Source organism: Aphelocoma coerulescens, chromosome 3, assembly GCF_041296385.1.
Source record: "Aphelocoma coerulescens isolate FSJ_1873_10779 chromosome 3, UR_Acoe_1.0, whole genome shotgun sequence".
In the NCBI taxonomy this organism is placed as follows: Eukaryota; Metazoa; Chordata; class Aves; order Passeriformes; family Corvidae; genus Aphelocoma; species Aphelocoma coerulescens.
Genome location: NC_091016.1, coordinates 60,500,736 through 60,517,560, shown reverse-complemented (window position 1 = coordinate 60,517,560; position 16,825 = coordinate 60,500,736). Strand labels below are relative to the sequence as shown.

Genomic DNA, 16,825 nt, shown 5'->3' with positions numbered 1-16,825 from the left:
TGGCTAGAAGTGCTGTAGGACTCATTTGTCAGTGTTTAGATCTCAGTTCCCATCAACAACACCTAGCAGTTCACAGTGACTAAATTCCCAAGGTCATCCATGAAAACTGCAGTTCCTGCTAGTACATACCAAGTATTTCAGGCCCTTTCTCTGCTCTGTGCCTTTGCTTCATCAGGAACTGTACGGTAACTTTCATTAGACAAAAACGAAGCATAATTTATTTTGCATTTGCGTCTTTATTCTACAACACAAGCAACATAAATAGCTTATACTTTTTGTTTTAAAATATTTCCATTTCAGAATTCAGTCAGAATAAAATATACACAAAATACAATTTGCAAGCCAGCTGACAGTGACTGCCCAACCACTGGACACCCAAGGACCATACAAAGCTAGCGGCACAACAGGACATGGTGGACATGGGGAAGTGTTCTTCTAAAGAAGAGCAGAAAGGTAGAGGGAAGAAACATGGATGAGACCAAGGAATTGCAGATAGGTATGAACTCAGCAGAAGGTAAACCCAATGTAAGCACTTGTTTGACAAGGTAAATTATAGTCTCTCTTAAGAAGTATCACTGGCTCCTCCTGAATATACAGCTAGAGAGATTAAGTCCTGGGAATCATGTTTTGTGGTAAATTGCTTCCCCTGGCAGCCATCATCACAGAAATAAAATTTGATTTTTTTTTTTAATTTTCAAACAGGAAAGACTTAGATCTTTGGCGAAATGGAGTGTCCACTCCCTTTGGCTTGCTTTCAGTTCTGGTTGAAGGGCCATAGAAATATGTGCACAGTCTCACAAAAAATGATAAAAAGGGGGGAGGGGAAAAGAGAAGAGAAAGTGGGGGGAACTGAAAGAAGGTTCTTGCTGTTGTCATTGCACACCTTCAATCTCTTGCTCCCATCTGCTCTAGCAAACAGTGTGTACTACAGGGCTCTGTCACCACCATGCTCTGCCCTTCCTGGCTGTTCTCCCTTTGGCACTGAGTCCTGTCTTCCTCTGCAGAGTGGGGGGCTCAGGAGTCACAGCCTGATTGTGGAGGAGATATTTGTCCCTTGCTTGAACCTGTGTACTTATGCCTGTCTGCTAGCTCAGCTGTCTTGCTGCTTGCAGAATTGTGGCACTTCACCACAGCCCAGATGGACCAAATGCATGGATAGGAAACAGGGCCCTGATGCTCCATGGCAGTCAGATGGAATTTACGGAAGTACATAAACCACCTTTTGAAAAGTAGGATGTTTGGGTAAAATGATTGAAATAGATCCTGTTGCCATGTTTCTTAACCAAAAATGCTTTCCATAAACTCAGCTCCCTGATTCAATGTGGCAGTGTAGACTATCCAAACCTCAACTTGTGATTTTGCCAAAGTGGAATTTGAGGGAATTTGGTTCCACAGGCAAGCTCATTATTGCATTAATCCAGGATCATACAGTGTAGCTCCACTAATATCTGCAGAATTAGGGCATTTCTTCCCTCTACTTTTAGTTTTCAGCTTGGAGACCTCTGAGCACTAAGTGAAAAGACTGATGTGTGTTAGGCCGTGTATATTTTTATTTTTTCTTTTTAAATAGCCAGCACTGCATGTTTGGCCAAAACTGTTTGTTTACTATCCTATTAGTGTCACACATAAAGTATATGTTCTAAGGGGAAGTAGTGGAAACAATGGAAAGAGGATCTATGACTTCTTCCTTGCAGTTGTACAACTTCCTGGAGTCCCAGGTGTGTTGCTGGTGAGGGCTGCTGAGAGACCCTTTGGTGATATCCCTATAGAAGCTCCACTCAAATTACGGAGGCTCAGTGAAGAGGGATCACTAGCTGCCACATGCTTTTATCTACATTGCATAAAATCCAACATTTGTGCTTCTGTGCCATGGTAAATTGGTCCTTTACACTAAACAAAGAGAAACTTCTTTAGGTAAATTTATGGTATCATCTTAGTTCTTTAACAATTGTGGAATGATCAGCAACTGAAAAAACCCAAGTATTTAATGTCATATGATTAGCCCTGTACACAGGTCTTCCCATTAATTACTATGACTGGAGTAATGAGTAAATAGACTGCTCAGACATCTTAGACATATCTTAGTGTAAAAGTGGGGGGAAAAAAGGAAGAACGTCACTTTTTTGTGAAGAGCAATTTAGAACTGAGAAATGGCATTTCTAGAATGGATTGCTGAAGGTGACAATAGCCAAGCCACATGCTCAATTTCTCAACAGGCTTCTATACAGATGAGCTAGGTAAAAAATAAACACTTTGGCTTGCTGGATCTGTGCAAAAGTGAGGGTTCTAGTTTGCAGCACTGAGATGCGTGGGACTATGTGCTGTTTCCCGTGGATTTTTCAAGCAGGAGGTGTATGGAGGACAGCAGAAGAGAGGGTAACAAAAAGAACTGTACAGGACTCCCCCTTTCCTGAGAACTTGTGAACCCGTATGTAGGAATTGAAGGGTTCAAGAACTGAATCCTGAATATTAAAGATACCTAGCTACTTAACTTCCATTGATTTCAACATCTTCAGCACTTTGAGTGTGGGCCCAAGCTGTGAAGAAAGGTAGAAAGTGCAGGCAGCACATGGAGTTGGACTCTACTTTCTACCTTGTTTGTCACATGGTTTCATGCCAGTGCTGTGCTGGGCTCTGCAGTGTTATCACGAACACTGCGATGCTGTTATGAAGTATATATGAAGTACAGGTGAAGACTGCACATGGTACTTAGAGGTGGGGGTTTTTATCTTTGGCAAGTGAGGAGTTGTCAGTGAATTTTACAGTCAGGTTTTAAACCAAACTTGAAGCTCAAACTGAAAGGGAAAGCACCTTACAAGTCACAGATGTAAACCGTGCTTGGCCTTGACATGAGCAAGCCACAGTGCAGAGCACAGAAATTTTTCATCTGTGAGGAGGCAAAAGCTATGTTGCCTGTGCTGGGAGTTGTACAAGGAAGATATTGCCCAGGTCAATGCAAATCTTTTTCTACTAATTCTTTCTATATGCTAAATTAAGTCATTTATTCTCAAATGAGAGTTTATCCCTAGGAAAGTATTAAATCTGTATCTTAAAGATGTGAAAGCATTGTAACCAAGAGACAGTAGTGGTAATTCAATGGCTGCTGAAAACTCAGAAAAGGTACTAGAATAACTGTTAACCATTGCTGGTGTGACACAAATACATAACACAGCAGATAAGCACATTAATAATGGGGATAGCTCTCTGAAAAGATGCTGAATGCTCAGAATATGGCAGTGATTGGAGCTACAGGTATCTGTACAAACACACATCAATCATCTCATATGATTGCATATGTTCACCGTGCAGAAGGAAGTACAAACACATGCAATGACCTGAGACCAGGTTGGGGTCAAACCCTGCTCCTGTTCTGTAGGAAAAGGATCACTTTCGTGATGAGTGCTCTGCTTTTCTCAGCTTTAAATATTTGCACAGTGATGAGCTGTTTCATGTGCTTAAAGGTAGTTGATGCTGGACAGCAGCAACTTTCTCTCTTAGGAACTGCCTACAAGATTTTAAAACGAGATGTCCTTGCCTCTGCTTGCTGCGGTGGCCCTGAGGAGGGCAGTGTGAGTTAGGCAAAGGCAGCAGAGGTGCAGCTCTGGTACCTGAGAAAGATGTCAAGCTACCACAATTTTTTTTTAAAGCATTTCAGTTGAGTAAAATTTACTGGGCAATCATTTTTAAAAACAACTGGCCAGTTCAATAAAAAAAAATCAAACCCAAATTGTATAGAAATTTATGTGACAAAAAAAGTAAGGGTAAGAAAAGGGAAGAATGTGGTCATTAACCAAGGCAAAGAGAAAGAGCAAGCTCAGGCTGTAATGCAGAGAGACTGGTTTTCCTAAGGTTCAAATGTTTGATTCAACAGTAAAGCTGCCAATATGCTGCCATGCAGGAGGTTATAGAGCTATCATTAAGGATTAGAATGGGATACACATGTGAATACACAGGTGGATACATGGACTGCTACTGCTACTGACTGAGGTGCTTCCCCACTCACAGGTAGAAAGCAGAAAAGCCACTGTAGCATGGACATGTACCTGGACGTGATTGGGGTGTGCAGGGTTGGGAATTCTCCTTGGGAAGCTTAGGACAGGCTGATGCTAGTTCCTTTTTCCTGGGACTGTTGTGCAGACTCCTTTGGACTTTCAGACCTCATAAAGCCTGCTTAATGAGGTCTGAAAGTATCATGCTGGCAGTCATGAGCCATGAAACGGGCTACACAGGACCTATGAAATGGTGACTTCACACATTTATTGTTCTACTTCTTTGGGGTTTGCTGATGTCTATAACTAAACCAGCAGAAAAATTGCTGAGAATCTGACAAATCAACTAATATTTTTTGTTTATGTTTTGAGGGTACATCAGAAAGCTTTAGCTTTTACATCTCATGGTAATGGTCACTGAAGTGGCCATGAGCTGCTCCCCTCACCTGACTAGCATTTTACACACAAGGAAAAGGAAGAGCAGCACATGCTGAACTTTGCTATGTAAAGCCTGCTGCTTCAAAGATTCCTTCTCCTCTCCTTCTAAATTATGTTTCTGGAATTACTCAAAGTTACTTATGACCTTTTAGGGAGGGGTGTTAATGAGCACAGGCACTGAGGGTGACAATGGGCACTTTAGTGCACAATTTGATGGACAAAGTTCAAAACAGCAACAGCAACATAGCAAATTTACTCGTCCTCATTTTCCAGTGTTGTTTTTTGTAGTGTAAATGGTTGAAATGAAATCATATTTTAGGTCAGGATGGTGGCTAGTCAAGTAACACTAGGTTATACTGTGTTCATGAGCTTGAGGGAGGTGGTGGTAATGGTATTGTCACTCCTAAAGCTTTTTTTTCTGATTGACAGAAGAATTTTGTACTGCAACCACAACACAACCATGGTGTTTCCCAGATACAAGGGCCTCTTCTGTAGTCCTGCGTGATTTCACTAGTATTGATATAAATTTTATTTCCCCTACATAATTTAGGGATTTGCTTTAGTTCTAGATCAGTACAGCAAGGATCTGCACCCATTCAATGCATTTATAATGAAAACCATCAAAGTTGGCTGCTTTGAATATTATGTATTATTCTTATTTCTGTTGCTGCCTAATGAATGTACTGCTTTAAAAGCAGTTCTGTATAGATGCCAAATAAAAACTTTAACAAAAAATGTAACCGCACTTCTACTCTACCTAAAAATGTGTAAGAAAGACATGGCAACAGAAATCAAACTATGCTACTACTCTCCCAGATACCAAAGGCTAATCTAACCTGTCCCTGAGGAAGTATTAAAACTGTTGGGGGGAAATTTACAATTGAAAACATTTTTAAATTAGTTATTTATAAAGTCAGTTTAGGTGGTAGGAAAGAGTTGTTTTTACAGAATTTTTATGTCCTTTAAGCAATTTAGCAAAGGAAACTTTTGAAAGAAAGGGAAACAGCATGACTGGCACTACAGAAAGCTACGGGACAAATACTGCCTGCACAAGACTAGCAGGTGACAAATGCAAAGTAGGCAATGGAGGGAAAAGGCAGGAGAATAGTGTCAGACTCTTTGTAAACAAAGCAGCTTGGGAGATGGCTGTTCAGTGGAGCTTCTTGGCTCCCTCTGTTTTTCCAGGTTTAAGATGCTAAAAGCAGTTAGTTGTGCAAAATCCAGGCCTTATATAAAAAGATGACATTTTTAGGATGCTTTGGAGCAGGGACTGAAGCTGTATATTTAGTTGGCGTGCACATTTTAAAAGCCTTGTGAGAACAGCATTAAGGGGTCACCCAAAATTAAAATCAACTCATTTTCAACAAGTTATCAACAAATCAACAAATATAGCATGGGAGTACGAAATGAAATATCCCAGGGGCTGTGACATAACTTGTGCAGCAAGGTAACCCTTTGCTCTCTCTAGTGTGAAAAGCATCACATATACACTTGACAACACAATAGTCAATCCTCCCCCTTCTCCTCCCTCTTACTAATAACAGCAAATTGTAGTAGTCCCTACAGGAGTGCTGCACGGAGCGGGGATGTACCTCCACGAGGATCTGTCCTTTTCTATTTACAGCAGCAGACAAGAAATGGGAGAGAAACAGGAAATATACCTCCCTTTCATACCATTTTCCATCTTGCTTCAGCTCAAAGTGGAGTGATAGGCTACATTTAACAAAGGTGATAAGGGTGTTCCTGGCTACAGCAGCTCTACATAAGCTAACAGAAATTTCCAGTAGAATAACAGCTGCAGTGGTGCTTAAACTGGAGCATTTTATCTCTACTCTGCTTAGTTGAATGCTGGATACTGGCACATGCTGGTATCTGCTGTGGTATGTCTTCCCCATAGCTTTACAGGAAACAGCAAAACAAACTTCCCTTTCACTCTTAGTGGGAATCAGACATGTGGCAAAATGCTCAGCTGTAGGCATAGGTGAAGAGGCAGCCAGGGTAGTGTTGCAGAGAGGGCAGTTTGACAGTGCCATTTCTCTTCGAGCAATACTCTGTAAGAGCAATGAAAGGATCAATAGCCTGTGCTTGCTTCACCCGTTTTAGACCTGGGATTCTTTAGCTACTCCAAATGTGACTTCAAAGGCTCTTCTTGGAGCAAAAAAAATTTCCACTTTCTCTAGTGAGTTCCAGGTTTAGTTACTACAATAATCTTTAGTTGACTATCCTCTCTCATGCCAAGTTTTGAAGGGAAGATGTTACCCTAAAAAGTGTCACCTTCTTACTTGTCCTACAGCCCCACCTTTTCACTGACTCGTATTTATTTATTTATTTTCTAAGTTAAATAGGCTTACTGACCTGGTTTGACATCCTCATGACAGTTGCACTCACAGCTAATTGCAAGTGTGGAAGTTCTGCTGCAGTTTCTGGTGGCTCCCACTGCTGCAAATTTGAATTAAAATGAAGGCTACTGAAATGTATCACCTCTCCTGGTAGGAGCCTAATTTACAGACAGGGTTCTAGGTTCTGGGGCCATGCCAGATCCTCTGGAAGGACTCATGCTTTGCCTCCTTTGCTAGTGTGAGTGAGGGACACACAATCTCAGGTGGATAGACAATATTGACAAGCTCATTGTTTCTTTATTTATCACCAACAAATAGGCAATTAATGAACCCCAAATACTTCTTTGCTGTATACCTTGAATGTCTTCTGCCCTTTGCAACAGAGCACAGCTTGGTTTAAATGATGATGTCGTAAACTCGGCCCACTCTTCCCAGCCATTCCCGTACTGCCTGGCGGACACGGATATCTGTCACGTGGCAAGTCAGCTGGCTGATACAGGGAAACACTGCTGGCTGCAGGGCTGTGAAAGTTTGGTCAGGCAAAGCCTGAATCTGGTTGAGAACTGTCAGCACCATGTTGGTCCATGCCTACGAAGAAATTGGATTAAAAAAAACCTCTTGAGAAGACCTTTCTAAACAGGTGAGCCCAGGGGTTGAGGCAGAAAATAAGGTACCTGGTGGTTGCAGCCTCATGAAGACTGAGTAATGCCAGCATATTCAATGTTCACTGTGTCTTCCTAATTCACATTCAGTACTAAGTCATTGTTTGACTTTGTATTACAAGTCTCATGCTCACCCTTCCTTTTTTTTGTCCCACAGTGAACAAAGTCTGCCAATTTTGATGCTTTCACTGATTTGTTCACTTGGACATGCAAGCAGCAAGCTTCTGTTTAGCAAAAGAACCCATTATTTTTCTCTGGAATTAACAAAAATCCCCATCCTTAAGTACTAAAGCAATGTGACAAGCAGCATGGCATTTTCAAAAGCCTTCAATGGGCTATAGCCCATAGCAGTAAGCAATGAGTTTGCTGTAGGTTGTCAGTTCTCAGGATTAAGGGCAGCTTTGGCTCCAGTCATAGCAGCACTCTTGAAAGCTGAACTAGTATATGCCTGATGACACTTCCCTCAAGACTGACTTTCTTTTAATAGGACAGAATCAGGTTTTTATTAATTCCAGCTCCTGAAAGATTCAGTCCTCATTATGAGGACCTCATTATATAATACAATATTTAACGAAAAGATTATAATAGCATAAATAAAAAAATGTATAGGTATCTTTTTATTTATTGCTATTATTATTAGCATTCTACAAGAATGTCCTACCTGTATCTGGGCCTCTGCATCCCTAATAGATATATTTAGGGAGCTGACTGTGGACCCCGAGCGGGGTCTCTTCTCTTGTCTCAGGATCTCTGGACCAGCACTGAATGAATGCCTCATTTGACCTTGATCTAGAAGATGTTGTGGCCGCTGGAGTACAGGTGAGTCTGGCCCTCTTGAACCCAGGAGTTCCCCTTTCTTTTCCACTTTGACCTCTTTGGTGAACGATGTCATGGCCTGTTGCTGCTTTCTCTTCTTGTATTCTGTCATAAACTTGGAGATGGTTTTGTCAGTGGCTATGGTGTAGATTTTGTTGCCGGCACTCTCCCACCATTCTTTTTTCTTGGTTTGCTCTTTTTTCTCTGGTTTAGGACTCAGGGGTGGGGGTAGCAGCAATATTTCTCCACTCCCTCCTCGAGGTGTCAAGCTGTCTCCCAGTTGGTCCCTGATTTGACTTCGGTCATCTTCTGATGGTGTGTCCTTTCCAGATAGCCCTCCAGTTGATGGGGTGGAGGTTTCTGAGTGAAAAGACGGTAAAATGAAGAAAGAGTCACCTTTGAACACTGGAGGTTCCTCTACATTATTCTCCAGGTCCAGATGCATCTGGATGTAGTTGTTGCACAGTTCCATGCAGAGCTTGTGAAGCCGCTTGATCAGCCATCCCCAGTCTGCATTGCTGACAGGCTGGACGCTCAGAGATGGGATTCGAGCCCTCCACTGCCTCTTCTCCTTCCCTCGCGGGGGACTGACCTGAGCAGTTTCTTCAAAAATGTCTTCATCTTCTGATGAACACTGCTGTGATGAGTCTGTGCTTCTCTCATCATCTTCAAAGAGGATCTTTTTCACTTGCTCTGCAGTGATGTTCTCCTGGTTTGTCAGGATTGCACAAACCAGGGCATGGAAGTAGATGTTGAAGCTCATGGCTGACTGGCGATACAAGTTGGCAGCTCCACTAATGCCAGACACTTTTTTCAACAAACACTTCAGCCCAGGTCTGGTGTCAAACTCTCTGGCTGTTCTGTAGGAGTCCAGAAGTAAGTCAAAGATGACAGCCAGGTTTTGCATGGAGATGTACCTGAGAAAACCAGCCAACTTGTTTTCTGGTACTTGTATTGCCATTTTCTCCTCCAAGTTAGAAGGGCCTTTCACAAATTCTTCCAGTAAGATGTCATATAAATTCTGGAGCAGTACTTGGTGGGACAGTAAGCTCACTACTATCGTCCTGAAAGGAATACTTGGTAAACCAAGCATGGGGAAGGAAAAAAATCATAGAATATTAAAATGGGGCATTGGGCTTGTACTAGGAATAAAAGCACACTCAAATATTTCAGCTTGCTATAGCTGAGGAATTTTTAACACACAAGTTATTCCTCCTCCACCATGTCAGACAACCTTTACTTTGTCATGACAAATTGAGGCCAAAACTAGTTTACTACTCAGTTTCCATTTCCACTAATGCCCAGGAGTACTTCTTAAAAATAAACCATGAAGAGGTATCCAACCAATAAAGAAATATGTACAGAAACATCAGCAGTGCAATGCAGCATGCAAAGAAGCTGAAGTCTGGCTGAAGGCACATTTCACTGTTTGCTCTTAAGACTTCAACTGGAACACTGAGAGCCTAGCATGGAAATATCTGTTCTTAATCCTGTTCCTCACATATGATACTGGGTGATTCTTAGCTGTGCTCCTGTTAGATAAATGCTGGGTGTTGTTTCAGCCCTCACTAATTTTTGATTTGCTCAGGGAACACGGGAATGGCAAATTCCTGTGACCATAGTTTTCAGGTCTTTCATCAGTAAATAACACTGAGAGGCTTACAGGCAAGCAAGGCTTGGAAGAAAGACAGGATTGTTGTTTGGTATCTCATGATTTCAAATTATAAACTGTGAAACCTATCTTAAGGCCTTTTTAAAAAGTCTTTATGTAAGATTACAGGACAATGTTTTAAGTGGAGCTGATGCCCATAATAATACTTGGTTTGATGTAATGGGTCAAGTTTTAATTACCAGAGCTATCAATTAAGGAAGAGATTTTTCAGTTTGCTTGCAATATGAAGTTTTAGGTCTAAGTCAAAGCAAATCTTCATGTAACATGAGAAATTCAGTTGTAGACCTTTAATTTTTTTTGTTGCAAAAATTATTCCACTTTCAGTAAACATCTTTCAAAACTGTCTGGGAATGCCAAGACAAAAAGCCAAATATTAATTTTTTTTTTTTTTTGAGAAATCCTATCAAAACCCAATTTTGAGAATGCAACATTTAAAAGAAAGTTCAGGCAAAACTGTTCTTCTTTGGTTAAATTCCCTGTGTCAGTTTGCCTACCATGACACAGCTGTCAGTGCTGATACATCAGTAAAATTTAGTAGTCTTATTATTTGACAGTGATAAAATGTTGATGATTAGCACATACAGTAGAGCTCTTTATGGGGAAGTAGTTTTCTGCTGTAAAAATCATTAGAGGCTCTGACTCAGAAAACCTCTTAAGAGCATGTATAAAGTTAAATGAGAGCTTGCAGTGATTTCAAGCAACTAATCCTGTTCCAAAAGCAGGGTCAGAAATGAAGGAGATCTGCTTTCCTTGTAATAGCCAAAAAAGCAATTTACAAGGACAGTATAAAGTACTGCTCCATCCCAAAAGAAACTGGTAGAGAACTACAGGTGAAAACACAATGCCAAAGCTGGTTAAGGATAGTATTTTCTTATTCTGCCCAAAGTTTCAAACTGAAATATATGATTACTTTTTAGGAAGAAGAAAAGCTCCCTTACCCCAGCTTCCTGTGAAACGATGCAGCATTAAGGAAACAAAACCAAAAGGGAAAAGAGAAACCCTGCTAAGGTTAAAGTAAAACTTTGGAAAGGCCACAGTTACTATCATGCATGACTGCCATACTACTGCACTGCCGTAGCAAATAATATGAAAACAGTGGCACAGTCAACTTGTGAGCTGTGTTTTGGTGAAAAAAATGAGCACTGCTGGGAGAACACTTGCCTATGGGCATATACACCTTTTGGAGTTGTTTGGACAAAGCACAATGTGAGAGCATTCAGAGTTTGTATTTAATTGCAAGCTTTATTTATTTGTTTAAACTCAAGCAAGACCCTTTATAAACACAGCCTGTTAGACTTGGTCTTATGTGCTGTAAGAGAAGAATACTCCAGACTTTTGCTTTGCATTCATAGTAACAAGAAGAATGACCTGCTAACCTTTGGACAAAGCAGGTATTTTCCCCTATAAAGGAAGGGCTTAGCCTGTGATCTCAAGCTTTCCTTGTCTCTGGGCATGGCCATGTTCTCTGATGGTGAGGCAACAGAGTGCCTGGTCTTGGGGGAAAACTGTACAGCAGTGTAAGAATAGAGACATTTTGCATGATCTTTCTTCCTGTCCATCCAAAGAAGGACCATCACATTTTGGCTCCTTGCTGCAAGCAACAGTTTAAATTTGCATGGTATAAAAGCATGTTTGGTATCTCATAAAATACAATTTCATGCCATTACATACCTTGCAATACAAACACAAACCCTGAATGCAGAATTCTGATTCCTGGCCCAAATGATGGTACAGCAGTTGTTTAAACAACCAAGTGCAAGCAAAAAGAAATATTCTTTCACAGGATCAGACTGTCATGCAAATAGATGAGTTTCTCAGGTGGTAACACAACAGAAAGACTTCCACACAAATAATGTGCCAAGCAAAACCAACATTCCCTAGCTCAATGTTGACAGCTTTGCAGTTTTGGATGTAGTCTCCTCAGTTTATAATGCCCAAGTTTATCTGTTAACTTCTTCTACCTTCTTAACCAAGTAATACCAAATTTAAAAGACTCAGTGAAACAGACATTGCATTTTCTAGGTATCATTAAAAACACAACAGTGTCACAAAACCTAATTTGATCAGTGTATTCATTTTTTTTTTATGAGCCCTATGGAGACGTATGGTTTGCCAGGCTCAGTTCACAGCTCTTCCTGTCCAGAAATATTTTCATCTTGCTTTTATTGACACAGTGTCTTCCTTGGAAGACATTTTACCTTCTCTGGTTATGCCCATTTGGTTTCTTATCTGGTGGCAGGTCAATGATGAGCACACATGACTGGGCATGTTCAAACCCTTCCTTGCTGCTAGGGGTTTTTGGGGAGCACTGAGTCTCCAGCATGAAGACCTAGAAAACAAGAAGTTACATAAAACAACCAGTTTAGCACTTGCAGTGGGTCCGGGGCAGGGTGGGGGAGGGCTGGGAATAGGATACCCTGCAGTGTGAAAGATCAGTTGCACCTAGAAAGGCTGGTTGTTGGAAGGATTATTTTCAGCCATGAAGATACAACAGACACCTCATATGCCATCTTTTGGAGGTGTGTTGTGGTTTAACCACAGCCAGCAACTAAATACCAAATCAGCCACTCACTTACCACACCCCACACCCTATCCCTCTCAAGGATGGGGAAGGGAATCATCAGGGGAAAAAAGGTAAACCCCATGAGTTGATATAAGAATGGTTTAATAATTTAAATAAAATATAATAATACCAACCGCCACAAAAAGGGAGGCGACAAAAAAAGAGAGAAAAATAAAACTTGCACAATACAGTTGCTCATCACTCAATGATCAATGCCCAGCCTGTTCCTGAGCAGCCCCTGCCAGACATCTCCCCTCATTTATATATTAAGCATGACACTCTGTGGTATGGGATATTCCTCTGTCCAGTCTCCATCAGCTATCCTGGCCATGGTCCCCCCACCAAGCTTCTCGTGCACCTCCTCACTGGCAGAGCATGGAAAACTGAATGGTCCTTGACTTAGTGTAAGCACTATTCAGCAACAACTAGAACATCAGTGTGTTATCAACATTATTCTCATACTAAATTCAAACCACAGCACTTTACCAGCTACTAGGAAGAAAATTAACTCCATCCCAACCAAAATCAGGACAGTGGGAAACAGGGAAACAACTCTCAGTTGCTGTAGCTTTGTTTTGTAGCTTCATAGTTGTGGCAAATCCTGAGAAGGCCTCAGGGAGTGTCACTGATAGTGTCTACAAGAAAAGTATTAATGTTACATTCCCTGCTTTCTTGAGTTCTGCATCTTTAAAACTTAATTTAAAACATGTTTTCTATTCAAACAATGTGTGCCACTACCACATTATTTGTGATCACCAATCTTGGTCTGTGCATCTAAGATTTTCAAGCAGTATCAGAGTATGATTTATCAAGTCAGAAATTGACACCAAACATCTGCTGGCTGTTTTAATCTAGCTGCTTTCCCATGCTGAAACTGTCATATGGTATTTACACTGTTATGGTACCCTGCAGGTCATTAAGTTCAGTCTGCTGTGTTTCAAAGAACTTGTTTCATATAACCACTTTCACAGAATGAATAACCTTCGTTGTAGTCAAAACGACCCTAAGAAGGTTTTCTCCAAGTTTGCTCTGCTGATTCTGATTAGGAGTTAGTGAATCATTTGTTAAATGTCAGCATTATCCTCTAATTCCAAGTAACCCTTCTTCTCTTCAATCTATAACTAGGTATTTATAGAGAAAAATGCTTTGACAGGTTAATCAAATCTTGTTTTCCTATTTTCATATCACCATCTCTATTCTAGTGCATTTTTTGTCCTTTGAATTTATCATTCTTTAACAGAGTATTCAGAAATCTATGTGACATTCTAGATGAGGATTCACAGTGATAATACTATTTCCTTTTCTCTATCAGAGATGTATGCTCACCTCGCATTCCAAATTCCTATTTACAGGGGGACAGTTTTGAGTTTTGTTGGGCTTTTTTGGTTTTTTGTTGTTTGTTTTGTTTTGACTTTTTGTTTTGTTGGGTTTGTTTTGTTTGTGTTTTTTTTTGTTCCTGTTTTAGTTTTTTGTTTGGGTTTTTGTGTGGGGTTGTGGTTTTTTGGGGGTCTTTTTTTGGTTTTTGGGTTTTTTTTGTTAATTTTTCTGAATACTACTATTAGACAATTGATGTTAGCTGGGTGATGAGAAAGTCTTTGCCTGTAGGCCTTGTAAAAATACACCTTCATAAAGAAAAGCTCCAAGTTTAAAAGGTTTTCTGACTTCCCCTGAAACATCTGTCAGTACCTGTTGGGCCATGGCTCTGATTCTCCAGTACTCAGCTTCAGCACTTGGCGAGAGGGAGGGCGCTGCCACCTTCACTTCACAGGCATCTCCACTAAAGCTTTCAGAACCACTGTGGAAATAGCCCAACAGGTTCTATAGAGAGACACAACATCAGACTTTCACTGTGCGTTAAACAAGTGACTGTAGCCATGTCCAGCCTGTTTGTGTGAAATACAAGATTCAGTGACCTGTGACATTCCCACCAGCTAGTCACCTGCCATCTAGCAATTAATACATCCAATGTAAAGGCAGTACAGCTTCTTATGGATGCTGGTCTGCCAAGACTTCACAGGATCTTTTGTTTACAAAACAGTGAGTTGAAAACTAATCTGTACAGAGCATGCAGCTACAACAAAGCAACATTGTCTTCTACCTAGTTTTTGTCAATCCAGAGGAAGAAATGGATCAAAAGGGAAGTTTTTGCCTATTGAACTCTTCCAATCTCGTACTGGCAAGGCAATTTAAAATAAGTCTGAACTGTAAGCTACTAGTGTTGTCTGTATACGTTCAGAAAAATTGATTTCAATCTCCATTGTTGATCCAACATGTTTAATTGTGAACTGATAAATTAACGACCTGCCAAAAGTTAGTGTATCCACTGTGTGATTACACTTTGACTGACAGCAAAATGGCAGTTTTACCTTTACTGGCTCCAGAGTGGCAGAGAATGCATCCTGCAAGGCACAACATGCAAGCCTCCACATTTCTTCAGTAAAAACAGGCCCTGCTGTCACCAACACATACCTGCAAGGACACAGGAAAATGTTACCATGTTCAAGAAGGAACTAGACAATTCTTACTTAGAAAGGGATAAGGGTGAAAATCCCAATCTTTGGAAGTGTTCAAGGCCAAGCTGGATGGCGATTTGAGCAACTTGGTCTAGTGGAAGGTATCTCTGCCCATGACAGGGGAGTTGAAACTAAGTCTTTAAGGTCCCTTCCAACCCAAACCATTCTATGATTCTATGAAAACAGAACAAAAGGCTTACTCAGTAGCTAGCTAATGTTATCCAATCTCCTCAGTTGTTGCCCTGACCTATTTTTGTAATTACACAATAGTTTTGACCTTTTTTTCTCCTTTGTTCTTCCTCTTTAAGGAGTCATCTTGCCACAAGAACCACACACTATGTAACTATATAAATGCAGTGCTTATTTTGATTATGACTGCAATAACCTGAAGACTGTGAAAAGTGCTAATTACCTCTAAAGACCTGTGAATGCCAGAAGAAAGACCCTTTTCTTTAAGGATCAATTATTGACTAACTATATATAAGTAATATACAAGTGCTTTTTTTGAGAATCATACACATAGCAATGCCTAAAATCACAGGTTCTGAAGCACACTGAAAACAGCAAGAAAAGGTTAATAAGTCTAATATTCATTATTCCAATAACAAGAGCTAAGACATATTGTAGAATTCTTTTGAGATGTTAACCAACTTAGTCCACAAGTTCTTCAAAGACATAGACATCTTTTTTGAACATGCTAAGAGGGAACAGATTGGATTACCTGATACAGGAGCAGCCAACTCTGGATATAATTTCTGTTGGTTCTGCTACACAGGCTACCAGCAACTTGAAAAGATCTTTCAACATGTTATTGATCATATTTTCATAACCAATATCTGTAAGGAAAAGACACAGACTGATTTTAGCATAATTGCCTTTTCATTATAATTAGAGATAAACAGTCTTGCTACACTTACTTCTATTCAGAGAATTTGCAAAACCAAATTCTTTTTATGCAGCTATTTTTATGCATCATATCAAGCTGAAATAAGAACAATCCTTTTTAAGTTAACAATATAAAATGTCTGGCTCAAAGTGGTACAGGAAAAAGTATCTTAGATCCTGCTTCTGATATTCTAGTTCCTTATTATCCAAGTCTTTACATTTTCTTTTGGGAAGTATACTAAAGACGGTGATCTTTTAATTTTGAAGATAGCCCTGCTCTGAGAAGGAGGCTGGTCTAAATAACTTCCTTAAAAGTCTTACAATTTTTTCCCCGTAATTCTAAACCCTATAAAGAAAAAAAATCCCAATTAGAATTTTTAAACTCTCCTCTTATTTTATGCTTGAGCAACCAAAAAAGCAATGAAACCACCTCCCCAAGTAGCTGTTCAGTAACATGTCACTGATTACAGTAGATGTGACACTACAATGACATACCTGAGTGTATGAAATTCTGAATGTGCTCCACTACAAGTTCACTGGAAAGGCCAATGGCATGCTTGAAATTAGAAGATGCCACGTCCCAGTAAGAATGGTCACCATGGCTGCGATGGAGCCAAAGAGACATCGTGGGAAGAAGAAGATGTACAACTGCATAAATGCCAAATCCTGGTCCTTAAAATAAACACAATAATGGTTGTATATATTTGCTTACAAAGCCTACATGCTCAGTAAACTTGCTAGCTTGTTCCAAGCTGAAGCCTGGGGTAATGTTGAAGGAAAGAGGTTCTGAAACTTTTTTGTGGCTGAGAGTGGTAAAGTATTTTGGATGTAGTTATGAGGTACATTTATCCAACAGTTTACCTGCAGTCTTTCCCAACATATCTGCAGAATCATGTAATTTTCTCTTTCCATTTCCTAGACACAAAGCAAACATTTTCTGTGGCTAGG

The 16,825-nt window shown here is 40.3% G+C and overlaps 1 protein-coding gene across 6 annotated transcripts in view; it reads right to left on the bottom strand.

Annotated features, from left to right (window-relative positions):
- Window positions 1-236: 236 nt before the first annotated feature.
- ARFGEF3 (ARFGEF family member 3) overlaps window positions 237-16,825 on the bottom strand; it is a 90,414-nt gene continuing 73,825 nt past the window's right edge. For 5 of the 6 annotated variants that reach the window (XM_069010491.1, XM_069010492.1, XM_069010493.1 and 2 more), the window contains 7 exons: window positions 16,373-16,549; window positions 15,714-15,828; window positions 14,846-14,948; window positions 14,166-14,297; window positions 12,115-12,245; window positions 8,090-9,320; window positions 237-7,354 (listed from right to left, as the gene is read on the bottom strand). In XM_069010491.1, the coding sequence (XP_068866592.1) occupies window positions 7,163-7,354; window positions 8,090-9,320; window positions 12,115-12,245; window positions 14,166-14,297; window positions 14,846-14,948; window positions 15,714-15,828; window positions 16,373-16,549 (2,081 nt within the window). In that variant the 3' untranslated portion in view covers window positions 237-7,162. The remainder of the gene's footprint in view (window positions 7,355-8,089; window positions 9,321-12,114; window positions 12,246-14,165; window positions 14,298-14,845; window positions 14,949-15,713; window positions 15,829-16,372; window positions 16,550-16,825) is intronic. The other variant, XR_011149897.1, reaches the window with a different exon arrangement.